The sequence below is a fragment of the Nicotiana attenuata genome, unplaced genomic scaffold (genome assembly GCF_001879085.1).
Source record: "Nicotiana attenuata strain UT unplaced genomic scaffold, NIATTr2, whole genome shotgun sequence".
NCBI classification, from domain to species: domain Eukaryota; kingdom Viridiplantae; phylum Streptophyta; class Magnoliopsida; order Solanales; family Solanaceae; genus Nicotiana; species Nicotiana attenuata.
In genome coordinates this window covers 114,581-138,985 of record NW_017672645.1, presented here as the reverse complement: position 1 = coordinate 138,985, position 24,405 = coordinate 114,581, and the positions used below count along the sequence as shown (strand labels likewise).

The 24,405-nt window shown below is 36.8% G+C and overlaps 1 protein-coding gene across 5 annotated transcripts; it reads right to left on the bottom strand.

Annotated features, from left to right (window-relative positions):
• Positions 1–17,175: 17,175 nt before the first annotated feature.
• LOC109213948 (monosaccharide-sensing protein 2-like) lies at positions 17,176–24,192 on the bottom strand. 5 transcript variants are annotated; one of them, XM_019377792.1, is made up of 6 exons: positions 23,733–23,951; positions 23,511–23,632; positions 22,388–22,948; positions 20,278–21,221; positions 19,284–19,471; positions 17,176–17,859 (listed from the first exon to the last, which is right to left on the bottom strand). In XM_019377792.1, coding segments are annotated over exons 1-6 (2,262 nt in total). In that variant the 5' UTR covers positions 23,735–23,951; the 3' UTR covers positions 17,176–17,414. The 5 variants fall into 5 exon arrangements, with proteins under 5 accessions (XP_019233337.1, XP_019233339.1, XP_019233338.1 ...); XM_019377794.1 differs by lacking the exon at positions 23,733–23,951 and adding an exon at positions 24,062–24,192 and having other exon boundaries at positions 17,230–17,859; XM_019377793.1 differs by lacking the exon at positions 23,733–23,951 and adding an exon at positions 24,070–24,192 and having other exon boundaries at positions 17,230–17,859.
• Between the last annotated feature and the right edge of the window lie 213 nt (positions 24,193–24,405).

The window sequence follows — 24,405 nt, the reverse complement described above, 5'->3', positions numbered from 1 at the left end:
AGTTCTGTAGCCTCTCAAAGATAAGTGTCACCCAATAATGCTGCCTCAAGTCACGATACATCTTCGTAGCACCTGGGTGAATAGAATACCGCGAACTATCGTGCCTCCTCTAGAATCCCTCTACCCTCAAAGCCATCAACATTAGGAACACATAGGCGACCCTGGAGCCGCAGGACACCATCCTCACCGATAAAAACCTCCTTGGCACTACCCTGTAGCACCATCTCTCTGAGAACTGCCAAATGCGGATCATCGAACTGCCGGGCCTTAATCTCCCCCAATAATGAAGACTGAGCAACAACACACGCAAGGACTCAGCTGGGCTCTGAAATATCCAACCTCACAAGTCTGTTAGCCAAGGACTGAATGTCCAACGCTAGTGGCCTCTCCTCCGCTGGAATGAATGCCAAGATACCCATACTCTCTGCCTTCCTGCTTAAGGCATCCGCGACCACATTTGCTTTCCCCGGGTGATAAAGAATGGTGATGTCATAATCCTTCAGTAACTCAAGCCATCTACGCTGCCTCAAATTGAGATCTCTCTGCTTGAACAAATCCTGTAAGCTGCAATGATCAGTATAAACCTCACATGACGCCCCATACAGATAATGCCACCATATCTTAAGAGCATGAACAATCACGGCTAACTCTAAATCGTGCACAGGGTAATTCTTCTCATGAATCTTCAGCTGCCGCGAAGCATATGCTNCATTAATATTCTCTTGCTTTTGTATTTTAGTATGAGTAGCTAACTTTAACTACTAAGGTTGTGGACCCTAAATGGGTGTTATGTTAATGGGTGTTTAACATTGAATATATATATAATGGTTGGTTGATATCTATTTATTTCTCATTCTTCATTTATTGTTGGTGGTTGCAAACATTAACAAATGCCATTAAATTCTTGCTTTGCTTGGGAAAGTGGGTTAGAATTTGGAAGAAGTAAATAGCAAAGACTCAAGGCTTTAAACCTTGTTTAATGAAATCGCTTAGGAATAAGTGGGTTTTATTTGGCATAAATTGATTGTTCTTAATTGCAACTCTTTTACATTTGGAAAAATTATAAAGAGGAAATACTACCCAACTATCGGAAAATATTGGGTAGTCATTTAGACATCATTTGCATATCAAAAAGACCTTCCATTAGAGATATATCATATTAACACCGATAGCATTGCACTTCATTAAAGGGGACACAACCTTGGTTACTTTAATCCAATTAGTCACACTCTTAATATTCCAACTAGTTGTTATTTTGAAACAAACTCAATCCATACTCTTGTTACTATTAATTCACACTCTTGTTACCGTTTACTGAATAGAATTACGACTTTAGTCGAGCAACACACTAATGGAGTAACCTTTTCACACCTATTCCCTGTGGGATTCGACCCCAACCTTGTTGGGTTACTATATTTGACATCGACCGCCTTACACTATTTCTTAAAGTGTAATTTGAGCGTATCAGGGGGACAGATAAATCACATGGTAGAAGTAGACTTATACACAATTAGTCCTTAGACTAGAGTATCAACATAGTTATCACATAGTGTTCATGCCAAAAGTCCAATAGCATTAAGTGTCAAACAGAGTCACACATTAGATCATATAACAATTAGGTGGAAGGGTACAAGTTTGTAGTAGTAGATGTTAGGCAGAGGATGAAAACACATAAGAAAACATTGGTCATGCTGAGATAAGAGGAAAAATAAGCACATAGACAAAACAAGTATTCTAGCTTCATAGGAATCAAACAAAGTCATAGTGGATCACACAAGGGAAAGCAAGAGACATATTAGACTAAAGGGAAAGGGAAATCACAGAGACATGCTGGTTACATGGTAAAAAATAGAACCATAAGTAAAAGCAAAAAAGGAATAACAAGAATCTTAACATGAACTGAAACATGTTGTTTTGGGATACTGTAAACTTAAACCAGAAACATACCAGTCAAGAGTGAGAATAGAACAGCAAGGTGCAGAGAGGTAGAGCAACAGGGCAATAGTATGCGGATGCAAGAGAGCAACAGTAATTACTCAGTCTTGGCTTTCAGCCGATTGAGTGATCAGTAACTAGTACGAGAAGCAAAGAGAATATGTATGAGAGTAAGAGAGAACTCAGAAAGATATTAGTATGCTCTGTGTGTATGTGTTTGTGTATGGCTTAGTGATATTTTGTGTGTTATGCAAAAGAGAATAGAGTATTTATAATGCTGAAAATGAGTAAGAAAAATAAGGTAAAGGAGTACTAGTTTTTACATAATTATGGAAACAATAATCAATCAGCATCAATTAAAGACACAGACTCCTTTAATTAGGGAATCCAGTTCAAACGGTACAATCATAGCTAAATAAGGAAAAGGAGTCAACTCATAGACTGATTTTAACCTATGGAGCAGTAACTTCATGTGGCATATAATAAGGGCCAAATACATAATGTTTTAAACAAGGAAGATATATATTGCACATAAATAAGGTAGAATTCAATCTAGTTCTGAAAAATCAATCAGAGTACCACGGATGAGACTGAAAATCTCAAGAAATCGGTGCTAACTAGGGAAAACATATCACAAATAAGGAAGCAATACATAATTATAGGAGAAACACACAAAAGCATATATTCAATGAAAATGTCACAGTTTTGCGGAAAGATGCATAGAATCGATGGAGTCTTTAGGTAAACAAGTAGTCAGACCTAATAGCCATTAAATAGCACTTAAATCAGAGAAGCCCTAAACAGGGGGTCATAGAACAGTAGAGGATTAAGACTCCTAACAATGAGAATCACAGAGAATACATGAACAGTTTCACAAGAAACAAACACACATAGTCAAAACAAGCTAGAAAGAATTAGGTCTTTCCAGTCTAGTAACTCAGATAGCAATGCAACATAAGAGGATCGTTCAAAATACAGTAGAAATCACTAGACTAGAAGTAAACCCATTTTTTGAAAAGGGGTTAAGAAACCCTAATTTCGAAATTGAACGATCGTTTAAAGATGAGGCTTTTTTCAGAGAAAAGAAACGTAGAAAAACTTCGTAATACTGTAGATCTAGAGTAGATCTAAAATAAATTGAAGAACATAGGGTTAGGGTTTCGTGGAACCCAGAGGAGAGGAAGAACTTCAGAGATGGCATCGGCTTAAGCCGGAACAGGGTGTAGACCATTACTCAGGTAGGCCGGAAAGTGGCATGGGACAATGGGAGGCAAGAGAACCGTTCCGAGCTCGCCTGAGGACCCCAGGGTATCACTGGACCGGTGAGAGGTAAGTAGATGACCAAGAGATGATGAAGAACCAAGGTTTCCGTTGAGAAACCAACCGGCGAAGATAGACAGAACTCATCGGAGGGGAAGAAGTCAAGGAGACTTCTAGAGAGTCACAGAGAGATATCGAGAGATAGAGAGAGAGTGAGTCATGAAAGAACGAGTCGGGTAAAGGGGGGTAGGTGAGGGTTTAATTAAGGTAACTTAATCTGGGCCGTTGATCTCATTTGATCAACGGCTCAGATTAAAATAGGAGTGGACCGGTTCAACCAGGGATTGGGCTGGGTTGGTTCAGATAGGGTATTGGGCCGTTAAAATTGGGTTTAAATTGGGGCTGTAATGTGGCTATAATTGAAATGTAAATGGGCTATACGTTAAATAGCCAATTTTCCCCTTTTTATAAAAATAGTTAAAATAATTTTCAAAACCAATTAAAAGCACTAAATTGATTAATAATATACAAATGTTAATTAAAAAATACTGGGAGCAATTTTGTAATTGTAAAATACTATTGATCGGAAAATAGGCTATAATCGCAATTTGTCACGACCCAAACTCCGGTCGTGATGGCGCCCAACACACTGCTTGGCAAGACCGACCATTTACACAACCTTAACCAAATAACCTAGATGGATAAATAAATATTCACAAAAAAAATAACAATTTAAGTGCGGAATCTCTGAAATAATTTCTAACATCCGAAAAATCCCAAAATAAAATACTAAATAGCCCACAGACCTGGTGTCACAAGTCTGAGCCTCTAATGCATGAGTATTAACCTACTACATAATGTTTCTCTAGAAATGTGGAAAACAGATAAATAAAATAGAAGGAAAATCAGGACTGCGAACGCCAATTTGCAGCTACCTTGAATCTCCCGAATGTGATGCTAGGCAGAGATAGATCTCACTCAGCCTCAGTGGGTACACCTGAATCTGCACACAAGGTGCAGGGAGTATTGTGAGTACTTCCAACTCAGAAAATAATAAATATAAATAAAGTCTGAGGATAAGAAATCCTAAATAAACACAAAGCAAAGCTATAAATACAACAACGTGAACCAATAGCATAATACAGTAAACATTAAAAACAATTATAATAAAGTCACACCAGAATAAGAATAAATGACAATTAAATATGCAATGCAACACATAAACCGGTACCTCCAGTACCCCGCTGCGGCCGTGCAGCCCGCTCCATTTATTTAACGTCGACGGCGCTCACTGGGGGTGTGCAGACTCCGGGAGGGGCCCCTTACGGCCCAAGCGCAATAATAAGCCATCTCGTGGCATCAAACAGGCCCTTGGCCTCATATCAGTATCCTTATCATATCACTGCGGCGTGCAGCCCGATCCAATAACCAGTCCAAAGTCACATAAGCCTTTCGGCATAATAGTATAAAAATATTCAGCCCAAACTTTATTTAAAAATATTAATTTAGTTTCTGCTTTAAGAAAAATGACTGAGTTTACAAAACAGTGTCAAACACCAGGACTGAGTTCAATATCTATAAATATGGTAAGAAACCAGTAAAATAATCCCTGAAGGATTCAAGTAGTTGGCACGAAGCCCAATTATGACAATTAATCCATTTTTATAAGGATATTACAAATCTACAATCAAATAGGTATCAATTTTATTAAACGGGACGGACCAAGTCACAATCCCCGACGGTGCTCTACCCCACGCCCGTTATCCGGCGTGCAAGTCACCTCACATAGCACTACGTTGTGCAAATTCTGGGTTTCAAACCCTCAACACAGCATTTACATTTATTACTAACCTCAAGCCGGCCAAAGTCCTAGCTTGCTATGCTCTTGCCTTTCAAATTCACCTCTTCGCGCATCGAATCTGACCAAAATCGCAACGAATACGTCACAATATACTAAGGGAATATAACCCAATCGAAAAGACTCGAAAAACATCGAAAGTCACGAAGTTGGCAAAACCCGAGCCCCTGGCCCACTTCTCAAAAAATTATAAATTTTACATCACCGGATTCCTTATCTCGCCACGAGTCTATACATATAAAGAGCACCAAAATCGGAGTCCAAATGACCCCTCAAATTCCCATTTTTGTTCTCTTAGGTTTCAAGCCCTAAACCACCATTTTTGACCTTAAATCTTTGAGTTTTCAGTCTAATTTCGTGTGTTTGCACCATAAAATCGTGTTTTTGGTTTAGAAATTCTTACCTCAATGAAGTCCCTTGATTCCTCTCCTCCAACTTGCCCAAATTCTCCAAGTCCGATGTGAAAATATGAAACCCTTTCGAAAATTCGCGAAGGGAAATAAAAACTATTCTGACCAGTTATTTCCGCATCTGCGGCTCCATGGCCGCATCTGCGGCTCCCGCTTTTGCGGTCAATGCACCGCTTTTGCGGATGTATCCGCTTCTGCGGTTTAACATCCGCTCCCGCTCCTCCCGCTTCTGCGGACAGATTAACGCATTTGCGGATCCCCATAAGAGCTCAAATACCGCATCTGCGGTCCTCCTGTCGCATCTGCGACTCCGCAGATGCGATCACCAATTCCGCACCTGCGGTCCCTGCCGCTTTTGCGTCTCTCCTCTCGCTTCTGCGGTCCCAATTCCGCAGAAGCGAAAATACCAGAAGCAGCACAGGTTCTGCAAATCTCTTAAGTTCAAAACTTCCCGTTAGCCATCCGAAATCACCCCGAGGCCCTCGGGACCTCAACCAAAAATACAAACATGATCCAATACCTTATTCCAACTTGCTCCAATCATTAAAACACCTCAAACAACACTAAAACCATCATTTCTCATCGAATTCAAGCCTAAGTTCTTCTAAAACTTCCGAAACACGCATTCGATCAGAAACCCAACCAAAACACCTCCTAATGACCTGAAATTTTGCACACACATCCAAAATCACCTAACGAAGCTACTGCAACTCTCAGAATCTCATTCCGACCCCCGGATCAAAATCTCACCTACCAACCGGAATTCGCCAAAATACTAACTTCGTCAATTCAAGCCTAATTCTACACCGAACCTCCAAAATCAATTCCGATCGCACTCCTAAGTCACAAATCATCCCCCAAAGCTAGCCAAATCACTGGAATTCACATCCGAGCCCTCTCACACAAAAGTCAACATCCGGTTGACTTTTCCAACTTAAGCCTTCTTAAAAGAGACTAAGTGTCTCATTTCTTATCAAGACCATTCCAAACCAACTTTAACACATCAAATACTGATAATGAAACATGAAGAAGCATAACATGGGGAAAACAGGGCGGTAACTCACGTGACGACGGGTCGGGTCGTCACACAATTATAGCAATTTAGCTTTAAAAAATACCAAATAAATTTTATAAAAATATGCAAAAATAACCTTAATTATATCTTGGTGTAAATATGAGAATAAAAATAAGTTATTCACCAAAAAAGATAGTCTGGAAATAATTATTGAATTTTGTACTATTAAAATAGGCGACAAAGTGATTTTAAAAAATCTTTAAAATAAGGAAAAATACCAATACTCTTGGGTATGCTTATATATGCATGTACATACTATTTTGAGAATATTTTGAGTATATATAAAAATACATAGGGAAAAATTGGGTATCAACTGGCATATGCCCGGATTGGGTTTTGGATGACCCGGGAGCATTTTGGCGCCTATTGTGGAAGTTAGCATTTTGGAAGAAATTTCATAAGTTCGGCTTGAAGTGCATTTCTGTGTTATCGATGTTCCTTTGGGATTCCGAGTCTGGGAGTAGCTCCGTATGGTGATTCTGAAGTTGGGAGCGCGGTCGGAAATAAATTCGGAGGTCCGTAGGTCATTTTGGAGTCATTTGGCTAAAGATAGAAAATTGAAGGTTTTTGAGAAGTTTGACCGGAAGTGAACTTTTTGATATCAGGGTTGGAATCTGATTCCGGAAGTTGGAGTAGGTCTGTAACGTCAAATATGACTTGTGTGCAAAATTTGGGGTCAATCGGACGTGAATTGATAGGTTTAAACATCGAGAGTAGAAGTTTGAAGTTCTAAAGTTCATAAAGCTTGGATTGGAGGTCAACTCATGATTTCGATGTTGTTCGATGTGATTTGAGGCCTCGAGCAAGTCCGTAATATATTTTGGGACTGGTTGGTATGATTGATTGGGGTCCCGGGGACCTCGGGTGGATTTCGGGGGCTAACGGAGCGAAAATAGAATTCGGAGAAGTGCTGAAGCATCTGCTTCTGTCATAACCGCACTTGCGGTTGGTCGACCGCAGATGCGAGACCGCAGAAGCGGTCGTAGCCTCGCAGAAGCGGCCCAAGGCCAGGCAGCCCAAGACCGCAAATGCGGCCCTAAATCCGCAGAAGCGAAACTGCAGAAGCGGTGGGCCTGCCCGCAGAAGCGCCCCAGACCGCAGAAGCGGTCTTCTTTCCGCAGAAGCAGTGGTCGTAGGTGCGGTCCAGGACCGCATATGCGGAAATTGCAGAAGGCAGTGGCCTTCATTTATTTGGGCTCTAGGCCCTTTTTGCCCATTTTTCTCTTGGCTTGGGCGATTTTTGGAGCTTTTGAAGAGGGGGTTCTGTCATTCATCATGAGGTAAGTAATTTATTCTAGTTTTGAGTTAAATACATGATTATATATGGATTTGGACATGGAAATTTGTAGAAAACTTGGGGTTTGAGGGAAAACCTAGAAAATTGATATTCTTCGCATTTGACCACGATTTTGGGTATGGAATTAAGAGATAATCACATATTTGAGTTCGTGAGTTCATGGGTAAACCTTATCTTCGAAAATTTTCGGAATCCGGGCACGTGGGCCCGAGGGCGTTTTTATCAACTTTTCGATCGGGGTTAGGAATTGTTATAAATTGGATCGTAATGAGTAATTGAACATATATTAATGGATTTGCATAATTATTGGCTAGCTTTGGAGCATTTTGCATCGATTCGGGTCTTCGGAAGGGCGTGGAATGCCGATCATGGATCTTCGGAGCGAGGTGAGTCTCCTTTCTAACCTTGTAAGCGGGAATTGTCCACATATGTGAGTTAATTGGTTATGTGCTCCTTTGTGGGGGCTACGTACGCACGAGGTGACGAGAGTCCGTGCGTAGCTACTATTATGCTATTGTCCGGGTAGTCTAGGACCCAAAAGTATGCTATGCTTGGAATATTTGTAATCTTATCGGCATTTGAATTGCTTAAATCCTATCGAATTGGTAAATGAATTTCTAAAAGGATTAAACTTCTTTTTCTTAAATTGTTAAAAAGAATTGGCTTTTATTTGGATAAATATTCCCCGACAAATTCTTAATTGGCTGTTTGAGCATGTATTTCTATGTGTACCTGCGTCGCATGTATGATTCGCGAGCAGGGTGATTGTTTATTTAAATTTGACCGCGTCTCATGTATGGTTCGCGAGCGGGGTAATAGATGCATCTATGGTTCGCGTCGTTCGATCCTCGGCAGTGCACATTTTACATTTCTGCTGGATCGGGCCATACAACCTCGGCATGATTTGCGCATGCTTGTATTGCTTGCCTTGAAACTTATTGAAGTTGTTGTTGCCTCTTCCTGGCTTAAGAATATATGTATAAATGATGTAAAGGAATTTGAAAATTTTCTATAAAAGAAAGAATTGTTTATTTGCTTCAACCTATCGAATTATAATCATGTTTATAAAAAAATCCATGATTTAATGTATTATGGATATAACATTATTGGACCACTAGTAAGTGTCGAAGTCGACCTCTCGTCTCTACTTCTTCGAGATTAGACGGGATACTCATTAGGTACACGTTGTTTTCGTACTCATACTACACTTCTATGCATTTTTGTTGCACAGGCACATGCATCTCTAGTGGCCTAGTGAGCGTAGCAGCATGGTTGATACGGAGACTTAGGTGAGCTGCATTTCCGAGACGACCCGCAGCTTTTACGAGAAGGTTTTATCGAAAACATGAGAAAACATCGAGAAACAACAAATATCCAGCAAGTCTCTTTCAGATTGCTGTATTTATTTTCTATCCAATGTTGTATTCCGGACAGTTGTTGCATTATAGTATTTCTTAGAAATTGCTCATGCACTTGTGACACCGGGTTCTGGGATGTCTTTGGGTTTATTTAGAAAATTTTAAAGGTTGCTAAATGTTTCGATATTTATTCAGAGGAATTTACTATGTATTTGTTCAAACGTATGAAAGAAGTGATTTCGGAAATATTTAAAACGAGAATTTAATTAAGTATTTGGGTTGGCTTGCCTGACAGCGGTGTCCGGCGCCATCACGACCCTTAGTGAATTTTGGGTCGTGACAAAGCTTCTCGTTAATAACCTACAACAATGAAAACAATATATTATTCTACGAACGAAATCAACACTAAAATAAATTGCCAAACTAGTTAATTACCTTAACAGAGTTCTTAACATGTTTAATATTTTTCTTCATCTTTGTTTTAAAATTAACATGATCTGCACCTACAATGTCTTCAATTTTGGCAGATACCCTCTGAAAAGAAAAGAAAAATAGTAAGAATTTCAGCATCATAATACATAAACGTTCTTATTGAGTCTAAACACAATTCAAGAAGGGTAGCATATAATTTTGTACAGTAAATTATTAGAACTGAAAAATATAATGAAATGAAATATATTATACTTATCCAGTATAATTTACTGGACAAAACAGCCTACAGATGGCAATCTTCCATTATAATATACTGGATGGAATGAATAAGAAGGTGTGAAACTCCTAAAACAAATAATGGGGTATAAAGAAGAAAAATAATCAAAGGGCATATTATAAAACAATAAGACAAATAATCATTAAAAATAATTAATCACAAAAAAAAAGTCTAAATAGAATTCATCCAATATAACATACTGGACAACAAGCTTACATTCAAAAGACTTCCTGTAAAATATACTAGAATCAAAAACCACACAGTATTAAAAACTGGGAGATAAGCCTTCAGAAAATAGCTTTCCCGTATAATATAAGCCTTCAGAACATACAGGACAACAAGCTTAAACACGGCAGACTTCGATTAAAAGGTAATGAAATAATTTACAGCAAACATAATTTTAAATGCAAGTTATTAGAACATAAAGCTAGTATACGATAGTAGAGATTAATGAAAAGCAAGACTAAATAAAATCGAAGAAACAACTACTTACATTGACAATGTCGCTAACATTAACTTTTGATGAAGGTTGGAGAAGATATGAATGATTCACCTTGAAAAGCTTAAAGTTCTATAAATTAAACAGAAAGATCAATTATTGGACTAAAACAAAATATATGAGCACAAGTATATATTAAAAATTCACATACTATTAACTTACACTTGCTTTAGTAAAGAAATCATTGAAAAGTGTGTCATATTTTGGACATCCAATGCTGGAGTAAGACAACATCCTAATTGGCCCCCGATCCTCATATTTTGAATATTGACGGAAATTATTAAAGACTTCCATTGTCCATACATTAAATAAAAATGGAAATCCAAGTGCCGTATAAGATGCGATCCTACCAATTGGTTTCTTTTTCACTGTCTCAGTTGATAGAAGATGAGACAAATTATCAATAAACTCTTCAAAGCATAAACTGCCTCATGGAAAAGAAGCACAAAGTTCTACGTCGTCTATGATTTTCATAAAACGATCACTTATATTTCTACTATGCTCTTTACCCAAAAGAACAGCTTCTAATATATAAATCTCAGCAAGCTTTACTGCATCTTCATCACAGACCTGACATCAACACTTACATCATCTGCTGCACCAGCACGGAGTCGAGAACGCTTTTTCATAAACTCATACAAATTATCTACCTTCAAACCCTTCTTAACATCAGAGAAATACCGTTCCTTCAAACGGTTCTATCTATCACCAACAAAACTATAATCAGATGCCTCAATCTTTAGCCCGGTAATAGAATGGAAATCATCTTCTGTAAATTTTACGTCATTCCCAAAAACTCTAAAAACCATTTTGGTTTTATCCTTGTAAAATACTTGGGAAAGCAACATACAGTGAGTCAACTTCTCAGAGTGACCCACCTCATTCAATTCTAAAAATTTCCCAAATACACCATTCTTTAATTGATCCATTGGAGTTCCACACAAAAACGAAAAAATAGTTTTCTTAAAATTTCGATCGCCTTTCCAATAACAATCAGCAGGAAACCACTTCTTAAAATCATAAAATCTATCTCCCTCCTAAAATCAAAATACAACACATATAAGCAACATTTCATATAATTTTAAGATAAAAATTTCAACATTTCAGAAATACGTACCTTCAATATCCTACTTGAAGATTCCATTTCTATAAAATAATGAAAAAAAAAACATATAAAAAATTAGATAAGTAAACACAATCATAATCCAGTATATATATGAGAAATAAATTATAAATAAAACTCATCACTAAAATTAACATCACAAAGTCTACAGATTGCAGTCTTCCAGCATAATATACTGGATCACAATAAATTACAAGATATGAAACTCGAGAAACAAATACTGGGCCATACAGAAGAAACATAATCAAAAAGCAAAGTATAATAATCATCCAGTATAACATACTAGAGATAAAGCTTAAGGATTATATACGGGGACAAAGAGAATAATATAAAAAAAGAAGACAAATAATTACTCAAAAAAAATAATGACAAATAAAACAAAATTTTAGTCTAAACGGAACTCATCCAGTATAATATACTGGAGAAAAAGCTTACACACAGCAGACGTCCCGTAAAATATACTAGAATGAAACAAACTCAACTATATAATAATATTCTTCTAGTATGTTATACTGGAAGATACTACATGACAGACTTGCAGTATAATATACTGGACAAAATTTTACTAAATTTAATAAACAAAAAATATAATCAAAACCCACACAGTAGACGTCTACTATTCACACACAGCAGACGTCCCGTAAAATATACTGGAATGAAACAAAACTCAACTATATTTTTTATCAAGTATATTATACTGGAAGTCTGTCATGTGACAACATTACAACATAAAACTAATAACAGAGTAACAAAATTACCAGAAATAAGACAAACTAATGAATAGAGAAAAAATCGTAAAAGTTAAAATACAACAAATATTTAAACCCTAACGGTACGGAAATCAAAATTAAACCTAAAGAACCATTAATAACAACGAAAATTCAAACACATTATTGTAAAAAATAAAACTCACCCTAATTTTGAAGAAAATTGGCCGAAAGCCAGACAAGATTCGAAGAAAAGTGCTCTCTCAGGAAAGCGAAATCCGTACAATTGCTGTAAGCGATAAAAAGTAACTAAACAGTATGTTAGAAAGGTCAAGGGCAATTCAGTCATTTACCAATATATTTTAAGTTAAAATGGCTAGAAATCGATTATATTTGGATCGGTGGCTATTTTTTTATAGCCACGAGTAAAACTGGCTACGCTGTACAATTTGTAGGAGAAAACTACGCTCTATAGCCCCTCCAAATTTTAATAGCCCATGTTTTTCCTCATTGACCTGAAATGTCCCCCAGGCCCAAACATATATTACATTTAATAGCCCAAAATGTTACTATCCATAAATTTTATAGTGACAATCTATTTTGTATTTTTTTGTATAGGTACAGTCTATTTTGTATATATTTTATATAGTGACAGACTATTTAGTATAAATTTTGTATAGTGACAGTCTATTGTATATAAAAATTGTATAGTGATAGCCTATTTTGTATATATTTTGTATAGTGACAGTCTATTGTATAAAAATTGTATAGTGACAGTCTATTTAGTATATATTTCAACGTTATACATAGTTATCTGAGAAAGAACAATCATAAAACTTCGACAATTCAAAAAGATAATTCCAATTAGAACAAATTAATTCAAATTTATCATTAAGGGGAACTCTAGCTATATAGCAATTATTTTACCTCTAACATAGTCACGAGATGGCAACTCGAGCATTCCTTCGCACCAACGTCATGGGACTAAAAGAAAGAGGGGCGAACTGAAGACAGAATTTTCTCAAATTTGTTAACTAATTTAGAGTTTGGTCAAATATACACATTTATTATCATATACTGTACATTTTATTTCCAATTAAAACCTGCCAACTTAATAATGAAGCACCACACAACGACGAGCGAATACATATGATAAGAAATAATGTGTTCTCCCTATTGAATTACATGAATTCAAGACTCGACCCCAATTGGGGATCGAGTACGTGATAAATCTTCCCTTGAATGAAGTAATTACCGTAATTGTTAAGTTTTAGTGAAAGAATATCATTGACTATCTTTTTTCATCGTTTGGGTGCAGTGTGGTGAGATCAGCCATCTCTGTAGTCGGGTTTTACTCATTCAAGCCATTGTTATTATTTTTAGGCTATGACTTGTATGATATCATTTTGTGGCTATCGGGTATTACAAGTTTGCCCGAATGGCTATAAATGAATTTGAGAAATTTTTAGAAACTACTATTGTTTAGTGGTTATTAACTTCCTATATGGCTATCATATACATAATTACTAGTATTTGGGCACGTGCGTTGCACGTGTATCCCATATTAGTATTTACATAATGTATTTACAATTATATATTTATGCATATATATTCAAAAAATATTTGACTGGGCTATAAATTAAATATTAAACTGCACGTACAATTAATATTATTAAATATCCATAATACTACCTCTTATGAATGAAGTTAAAATGTAACGACCCGACCGGTCGTTTTGAGCTTTAGCACTTTGATCGCCAGTTCTCGGGCATGACTTGCCCCGTGTAATGTATTATGACTGATGTAGGTCGTTGGTTTTGATTTTCAGGAAAATTTGGAATGAATTTGAAAGAACAGTCTCAGTTGAAAGCTTTGAATTTGAAAAGTTTGACCAAGAGTTGACTTATTTGTATATGAGTTCGGATCTTAATTTTTATGATTTGGTTAGCTTCGTTGGGTGATTTATGACTTAGGAGTGTGATCGGAAGTGGTTTTGGAGGTTCGGTGTAGAATTAGGCTTGAATTGGCGAAGTTAGTATTTTGGCGATTTCCGGTTGATAGGTGAGATTTTGATCCGAGGGTCGGAATGAAATTCCGAGAGTTTCTGTAGCTTCGTTATGTGATTTGGGATGTGTGTGTAAAATTTCAAGTCATTCGGAGGTGATTTGGTTGGTTTTTTATCAAATGCGTNAGAACAAATCCCTGGGCAGTAGAATAAAGTCCAAACTCGTCTCACTCTTCCATTTTTGGACCAAGGGAGCTCGGGTGAGGCGATTTTTCGAGAGATTTTCAAGAAAAACATCGGGGTAAGTGTTCTTAACTCAATTTTGGTTAGATTACCCGAATCCATTGTTATTTTTAACATGTAATTGGTGATTTTAAGTTGGAAAAGTTTGAAAACCCTCTTGGATATATTTGAGGATTTGAGGGTCGAAATGTTATCGGAAATTGGTAATTTTGATATGGTTAGACTCGTGGTTGAATGGGTTGTCGGATTTTGTGAGTTTCGTCGGATTTCGAGAAGTGGGCCCGGGGCTCGGGTTTTGCCAATTTCGGGATTTTTGATATTTTTCGATTGTTTTCGCTTGGGCTTTGTTCCCTTAGCATATTGTGACGTATTCGTTCTGGTTTTGGTCAGATTCGACGCGCGAGGAGGCCGATTTGTGAGACAAGGGCATAGCGAGCTAGAGCTTTGGCCGGTTTGAGGTGAGTAATGATTGTAAATGATATCCTGAGGGTTTGAAATCCCGTATTTGCACATCGTAGTGCTATATTGAGGTGACTTGCACGCCGGATAGCGAGCGTGGGGTAGAGCACTGTTGGGGATTGTGACTTGGTCCGTCCCGATTGATGAATTTATTGCGTATTTGACTGAAATTTGCTTGTTATCATTAACTTGGGCTGATTGCCATATTTGGGTTTCATGCCAGCTATTTGAACCCTTCGGGGATTGTTGTTGATATTTCCTCACTGTTCTGATTTTATACGTGAACTCAGTCATGTATTTTTCACTCCCAACATAAGTGCCTTCCTCGTTCAGGGACAACTACTAAAATATTTGTATAAAACAAAATAGTAAAAATATTTGCTTGGAGTTTTAAAAAAGAAACGAAAATATACAAAACAGTGTCCTTGCATGAGTAATTGAGAGGCTAACAATGGTACAAGGGATGGAAAAGCTACAAAAATTATGCCATTTCATTTAATTTGTCAATCTATGTACATAAGACCATGAACAATTATATATCCAGCAATTTCATTTCACTTTTTTCTTTTCAGTAGTAATACTTTATCAAATCAATGTAAAGTACTTTGTAAAAAATTTATTGCGTAATGCAAACAAAAACACCAATTTATATATATAGCTTAAACAACCAAAGAAAACAATTGAAAATAACGAAAAATAATGATATAAAAATTGTTCAACATGATAATGAGAAAAACAGAGGATCATACAAATTAGGATTCAATAAAAGTCTCATTTTGCAGTACATCTCAAACAAAGCAGAAAAAATGTATCTACACAAGCCAAAAATTACATCTAATTAAAGACAGTGAATACAAACGTGCATGTTGTAAAAAAAATAGTGTATCCGATGTCCCAACAATCACATTATTTTGTATTCTGAGATATGATAAATAAGAAAAAGAATCGTACTACTCCTATCACAAATGAGTATATATCACTACACTTTCTTATCAAACTTCTATCCTTTGTTTAAAAAGAAAACATTCTAGAATAGACAAAACCCCTAAGGATTAATCAATTGGAAAACAATAAAACCTTCCGTTGGCAAATAGACCATAAAGTAATTTTAATGGTTCTTTTGCAGAAAGTTAATATTATAGTACACAGTTGTCCCATAAATACAAGCCTCTAGATGGTAGGAGACATGAGAAAAATGAAAAAGAAATTAATTTACGTATCAAGATGTTGCCGAGCAAAATATGACAAATGAAAAGAGACAATACATAATGTGGGGAAAATGGTATTTCTTATAGAAAGAAGAGAAAATTGTTAAATTGATCTGGCACTTTATTTTGCACTTTTATAAGTACAATAAAAAGTTTACCCATAAATGTTATTATTGGTGGCATCTCAAAGGACCAAAACTGATATAGAGGTGGAGCTTTAAAAAAATTTTGCCAAACTGAACATGTAATAACTACTGTAGACTAAATGATCATTCCTATTTATTAAGCAAAAAAATGCGCACACCTACAACATGTTATAGCTGATGGCAGATGAAAGAATCCTAATTCAATGCAGCTAATATTTTCATCATCTAGCATATTTATTTTCATTGATTTAAAGAGTAAGAAAGTTCGTCGTAGATGGGGTTTTCCAGCCAAGAAGAGAAAAAAGTTCGTCGGATCCGTACAACAAATTTATGATAAGAGCTCATCACATTACTCCTTTCCGTTCGAAAAATTCACTCGTTTCTGTTACATAGCTGCCTTCTACTCTATTCTAGTGTCTCGTCGGCCATCAATACTAGGGCGTGTATCTTGAGTTGCTCAAAGAGAGAGAGATTCTTCTTTTTTGCCGGCCATCAATACTAGGGCTTGAGTTGCTCAAAGAGAGAGAAGGAAGAGAGAGAGAAAGAAGAAAAAATCTGAGAGAGAATCTTTTGTTAATTGAAAGAAAGAGAGAAGAAAAACATAAATAGCTATTTCATATCTCAATGATAGTATATACCATACTTATTTTGCTATAAAATATAAAAGGTAGCTATAAAAAATAATAATTTTAATTTATAATTAATAGGGTGTATACCTTTACTATATGAGATAAAATTTCCAATGAATTTTGCTCTTGAATATATGGCTTTCTTCATAATGGGCCGGTGATAACGGGTTGAAAGTGGACTTGGAGCCCATATGTCAATTCATATATATATAACCTTTATTTCTGTTTAAAAACATATTTCCTCACTTTGCAAGTCACAATATGAGCAAATGTATATTCCTACCTTTTGGAAGGAAAAAAGAAAACAATCAATTTAGAGATTCTACTATATGGACATTGTCATGATGCATAAAATGGGATACAACTTCTCAACTTATACGAATGAGAAATTCCAGAGCTAGATGGATATAAAATGGACAGCCTAGAGAAATAATAAATCTTATTTTCTACAAGTTACTAAATTATCCATTCTCCAACTGAAGATGCCTTAAAACTACTCGTGCTTCGCCATAGCAGCTTGTCTTGCACCAACAGCGAAAAACTCTGTAATGACTTCTAAGGGCATGCCTTTGGTTTCAGGAACCCTCAAGAAGACAAAAAACCAAGAAATGACACATACAACCGCATAAATACCAAACACTCCAGCTAAGCCAATCGAATTGAGCATCACGGGCAGTGTGTAAGTCACAATGACATCGCATATCCAGAAAACCAGAGCACATATGGCAATGCACAAACCACGAACCCTCGTGGGAAAGATTTCCGCGCAGAGGATATTTGGGATCGGCCCATAGCCAGTTACAAAGAAGCAAAAGTAGAGAATCACGCAAACAGTAGAAACTACAGCATGAGCTACACTCCCGAGGTTGACAGTGTTACCGATGACCAGCAAGATGAGGGATAGTATGAGAACTGGGATAGTGTACAGAAGAAGTGTCCTGCAGTTCATCATTTAATGACACATTAATAAACCATAAAAGAAAAAATAGGATGATGAAGAGTTTGTATTTCTTTACTATAATCCAGTAGGCATGAGCCACCAAAGCATTTAATTTAGAATGATTAATGAGATATTGGAACCAGCTGAGCAAAGACCAAAGAGCCAATGCAAAAACCGACAAAAGCCTTGAGATAGTGGTTAATGTTATAGAATTATGGTCAAATAAGACCAGAGCTCCACTTAATCGGTTAAGCCCTCGAACACCCTTTTAATCAAAACACTTATGTTAAAATGGCATAATAATGCCAGGAAGAAAATTTTGCCCTTTCAACCTTTGAAGCCACTGTTGGAAATTATTAGCCGTAACCAAATACTATCTAATAGGAGTAGTGTTCTTTCTTTTTTAGATTATTTAAAAGTTAAACTCGCACTTAATTGAACAAACAAGAATAGGTTAATCAAATACCACATGATAAGTTCGATCCCTACTCCTAAGAGAAAACAGTTCCAATTTCAATAGCATTAGATAAAAGTATCAGAAAGTTGTCAGAAAAAATATGGCTAACTACTTGATTAGCCTAAGAAATGAAAACTTTCCTCCTTCCTAGTTTATTTGACAACATTTGACTGGCATGAAATTCAAGATGTTATATGGCTTGTATATGTACAAGTAGTAATCAGAAAATGTTTTAAAGCAATACTAGTTGAAAAGTTAGCTTGACAGAGACCATCCCATCTACGTTTAAATTGAATTAGCTATTGAATTTGAATTCTTAAAAGGTGTAAAACTTTGCATAACTACTCCCTCCGGTCCACAATAAGTGACCAATTCGCTTTGGGCACACCCATTAAGGAATACTAAATTCTAGACAAAAATAGTTAGTGTGACTAAACTACCCTTCATTAAATGTTGCCATAATTATAGTAGCACTTACTTCTCTTCTCAAATGTGAGGAGTAAATGACTTTTTAGGGATACGTACATAAGGGTAATATTGGAAAAACAAATTGGATTTTTTCTTGATTATATAAATGGACACTTATTTTGGACCAAAATGAAAAAGCAAATTGGTCACTTATTGTGGACCGGAGGGAGTAATATTTTTTGTGGAATGATGTAACATCTTCGTCATGTAAGTTGGGGTAGAGAGAGTACTATTTGTCACGAAATACAACTCAAAAGCCAACCAATTTGAAATTTTGGTCTCATTGCACATAGTGGATGGATTTTCCCACCGTGGATATATATGGCTTTAAAAAAATCTGAGGATACTACAAAAACCAGTACAAAGCAAAATATCTTCTGACATACAATTCAAGACTCATCGCATATATTGCATGGATTTTCCAGCACCACATTCTGAGTACATGATCAAAACCACCCTTAATCTAAAACAGAATAAAGGAATTAAGAAGAGATTACCTTCTGCCAGCAACGTCCATGAATCGCATTGCAATAGCTACAGAAGGGAGCATCAGAAAGTTTGTTAACGCACTGATGAGGAAGGATGCTGAGTCTGATGCAATGCCAAAGTTAGAAAGAAGAACTCCTACACCTGCCTGCTCAAGAATTTGAGGAGTGTAGTACATCACTCCATTTATACCAGAAAACTGCAAACAAAATATTACAGTCGTAAGATGGCGAAATACCGTGCCTTGATGTCTAACGAACAGTGAGCAATGCCTCAAGAATTTGAGATTAGTTAGTTACGAGGTAGTTCTCCTTATAAAACTATATAATGGAGAGAGTGCAAGGAAGAGACTCTGCAAATGATAACAACAGAAATTACAGTAATGAAGAAAAAGATTCATCCCCACCCCATCAACAAAGGTGAACTCAGCGGGAAAAAGGACAAAACCAGAATATAAAAACTGCAGAGCTATTGGTTGCATGGTATTCAGACAGACACGCATTGAAGTCTTTCCTTAAACCTTATTAAATTAGATGTATTAAGGTAAGCTCCTTTTATCTGTTTCCAGATAATTGATGAGAGGATTTACTGTGTAGTTTGATCAAGCAACCCTTACATGTTCCTACTCTGACCCCCATCCCGAAATATACTTATGGTTAAGCAGGAAACAGAACGCTTAACTGCAAAGATGTACTCCCTCTGTTCTATTTTATGTGACATTCTTTCCTTTTTAGCCTATCCAAAATAATAAAATCTTTCTATACAGCCAAATGAATTTTTAGACTACAAGTTTCAAAAGTCTTTCTTCCTTTCTATCTTAAATTTTGTGCCCAATCAAATACCACCACATAAATTGGGACGGAGGGAGTAGCATATTTAAAACTCGAAAATAAGTCCATTTCATCAGCATTCAAGGACTGCATGCTGAAACTTCAGGGCTATTAAATTGAATCATAGTAAAACAACCAAAAGAAGCAACAGAATGAGAAAAGCATAGTACTCCACCTGTTGCAATATTTGAATTCCAATTCCAACAATGAGCGCACTTTTGACTCCTGGTTCAAGAAGAGCAGCCCAACTGGGACCTTTTGACGCAGTTTCAGATGGATGGACCATCGCTGGTCCAACGGGATGCTGACCCATAAGTTCCTTGGAGTAAAGTGCAGGCTGACTTACCAAAGCAGCAGCCTGTATGAATTCACCATCTTCAGGAATATCACCACCAGGAACTGAAACAAGAGACCCACGCCGAGAGCCAGGGACACCCTCCTGATGCAAATATATCCTTTTGAAACCTCCTTCTTTATTTCCATCTTCACCTTCTCTCTCAGACCATTTCCATGCCAACTGCCAACCACCACCAATTCCCATGCTGCCTACCCCTTCTCCAGCATTGCCTTGCATGAGGCTGCTATGCCGCCTCACGCTCAGAGTGCTGCCATGGGGAGGAGGGACCATGTTTTCGACGGCAGTTGTTTGACGTGATATCAATGGACTTTGTAGATTGTCATCAGAGTCTGCACCGCTACCATCTGATGGATAACCATCACCTTCTCTCTGCAGACTCTCCTCATCCCAGTGATCGTCTTTGATGTGAGGATCCATGGTGCTGATCATGCTGCCGAAATTGGGAAATAGCATGCTTCTCATACTTCCAGTATCAGGGAGCTTTTCATGGATGCTACCAAAAAGAGTCACAAGAGGATCCATAAGAGGCACACTCTGCTGCACCATGCTCCCTTGCCTGGACACAAGAGCGAGACTACTCTGTGCAGGAACTGGCTTTGCCACCCACGAGAGGCCTTCCTCTGGGCCATACAACTTGATATGATCTTTATCAGTAGTCAGCTCCTGATCTTCAGTAAGCTCATTAGCTGGACCAATGATATACTCTTCTATTGATGGATCATTACCAACCGCCAAACCTTCAACAAGTAATGCCATCTCCCCTATGCACAGAATAATCAACAAAAAGTCAATATGATGAAATCAGTACCTTCAACAAAATAGGATTCACCAGATGTATATGAAAGAACTTATAAGAAGAGTAGTCTACTGTCTAGGGACGAGAAAAAGAGAGAGCTATTAACCCCAAATAAATAAAACCAACAAGGAAGGAGCCAGGGAACACGAGTGGCAGCATATGTTGGTAGAACAACTACATATTGTGTACAGATCTGATTTGGTATAGCATATTGAGACATGTTTATGTGGTCATGTGGTGGACCAATGATATACTCTTCTATTTATGGTTCACCACCAACTGCTGAACTTTCAACTAGCAATGCCATCTCCCCTTTACACAGAATAATCAACAAAATCAATATGATGAAATCAGTGCCTTTCACTGAATAGGATTCACCAGATCAATATATAGAAAGAATTTAAAAGAAGGGTATTCTACAGACAAACTCTAATGGGACGATAGGGGAATGAAGTTAATTAATCTTCACAGTCGCAAACACTGAATCCTCCCACCTCCAAGCTAGGTGGAGAAGAATGAACCCACAAGATGGGTGCACAAATTGCTAACCTAGCACCCTTTCTTCTTCAAGAAAATCAAAGTAGAGTGATAGAATATGGGCACCCTTTCACTTCTTTCCGGCTAAACAGAGTAAAAAGAGAGTGGTACTGCTAGTCTACAATGCAAAACCTTGCTTTGGGTGGGAGGATGTCACATGAATACATATTCAAACATGTTCCTGGAAGCGTGAAGAGAAAGATAATATGTGTACACTATACCCCTGGCAAGAAATGGATGTGTGGCTCTAACTCCATTTTATCAATGTTCCCAAAGGGACGCTTTAACTCCATCACTAGCAAAAATTTAGTCTTATCTATACTGTACCTGTCACAATTTATTCAAGCCAGCATGAAGCACATGCGTCTTGAGTCCAATTACATACAGTACCAAAGCATGTTGTACAAGTTTTTTCTCAATAGGTTTTACTTGTCAAATAGATAATACAACATCAAAGCATAAGGAAATAGAAAAAGCCTAGATGTTGCTTATTGTCCTTGAGAAGGCATGGGACACAGTCAACACTTTCCCAACATTTAAATAGCCAGCTGATACAAAATGTAATTTTTTGCCAACAAATAGCAGATAGCATACCTGAAACATCCTCCATGCCACGCAATTGCTGCAAAACTTTTTTTGCTTCAAGCATTCTTCCTTTACTGACCAGCCATCGAGGAGATTCAGGCAAATAAAGTACAGTTAATACGAAATAGATGAGAGAAGGAATTGAAAGAACACCCAACATCAATCGCCAACTCGGCGAGGTCATCAAGGACATTCCAAAAATCATGCAGTAGGCCAAGAACATTCCACCAGAACCAGTGAACTGCGGAAGAGTATTCAGTGACCCTCGTATTTCCGATGGAGCAGTCTCAGAAATATATAATGGGACAAGTGTAACAGCTAATCCAATCCCAAACCCATCTAAGAGTCTAGCTATAAGCAGGACATAGACATTAGGTGACCACAACATTATTAAGCCACTGAGGAAATAAAACATGGATGACAGAATAAGCATAGGGCGACGACCAAAGCTGTCAGATATGGGTCCAGAACAAGTTGTGACAAGCGTCGCTCCAATGAGTGACATAGCGACAACAAGTCCTTCCACTGAAGCATCCAAAGTAAGTTCCTTCTTTATGTATACAACAGCTCCTGCAAGTTTAAATAGTTAGAACACCAAGAATTAATGCATGACTCTTCTAGTACCTTAATTTTAAACATGTTTGAGAAAAGAATGCAACTAGGACAGGGGCAGAGCTAGAAGCCCGAGTGCCGATTCAGCCGAACCCAATAGCTTTTGATGCATTTGTTAAATATGTACAAATATTAAATTTAGAACCTAGTTATTCGTACTTAATTCGCCATTCTAAAACTCATAACCCATAAAATTAAAATTCTGGCTCTACTTCGAAACTAGGAAGACATAGATAAAAAAAAACAGTACTAATTCTACACGTATTTGAGAAAAGAATGCAACTAGGAATACATATGGATAAAAAATAGTAGTAATAAATAATATGCAAGAACATGTAAAGGACTTTAGTAGTAAATTCACAATGAGAAGAAAACAATTTAATAGCTGCAATAGCAGAAACACTTCATTGAACTATCTGACAACTTCAATAAAATAACAATCATATAAATGTTATTCCATCAAAACAAATTTAATTAATTGGAAAGATAATAACAACAACAATGAATAAAGAATGTGTACCAGCAATAGTAGCATTATCCCAACCCTGCAAAAAATTTCCAATGGTTGCAGCAAGCGCAACTAAAACAGCACCATTCATCTTTTCCAACACTGCACACAAGTCAATCAATTTTGAACTATACCTGTAAATTAAGAACAGGGAATAACTTAAAAACTGAATTTCCACCAAATCCACAGATCTAAATACTATCAATCCTTAAGAAAAAGTAAAACTTTATGTACATAGGAAAGAAGTCATTATCATTGATAGTAAAAAAATACAAAATTGAGGGATCCAAAGTAGAAAAGATTGTAACTTTTGAGAAAAGATTGAAAGAGGGAATATTCTAACAGTGTGGAAGTGAAGCTAAAGCAGAGCAGAAAAAAGATTTTCCTATATTAGTTAAAAAAAAAAAAAACAGGACAAAACAAAGAGTTTGGTTTGTGATAATTTTATTGTAGGACAAGTGGGTTAAAACAACAGAAACTAACCCAACCGCCTTTCAACATATTTTCAGACAACATTAAAAAGGTTTTTGTATTTGTAAAAAATTTGTCAAATTAGAACCCACCCCACAACCTTAAAACTGGAAATATCTTCAAGAAAATTTTGGTCTTTGTTTTTTTCTTCAGGATTTCAGTAGAAAGAGAGTAGTGGTAGTAAGCTATAAGTGGGGGAAAAAGAATAGAGAATAAAAGAATAAAAGAAAAAGGAAGAACCAAAAAAAAAATCTGAAGAATAAAAAGGAAAAATAAAGATTAAATTGGGGAGAAGGAGACAAAAAAAGGACAAACTAAGGTTGACCCTTCCAGGTTCTAAACGGATCCGAATTGTGACCTCAGAATTATAGGAGTCTTGACTCTTCCCACTTCATAAAAGTTTAGTAGAAAATATGAGTAACTTAGATATCGTTTC

What these genes read in the sequence shown, in the direction of transcription:
- LOC109213948 (XM_019377792.1), bottom strand. An exon ending in GAATTCAAATATTGCAACAG is followed by an intron (nt 19,472 to 20,277) that starts GTGGAGTACTAT and finishes TTTTGTTTGCAG; the next exon opens with TTTTCTGGTATAAATGGAGT. An exon ending in ATGGACGTTGCTGGCAGAAG is followed by an intron (nt 17,860 to 19,283) that starts GTAATCTCTTCT and finishes GATGAACTGCAG; the next exon opens with GACACTTCTTCTGTACACTA.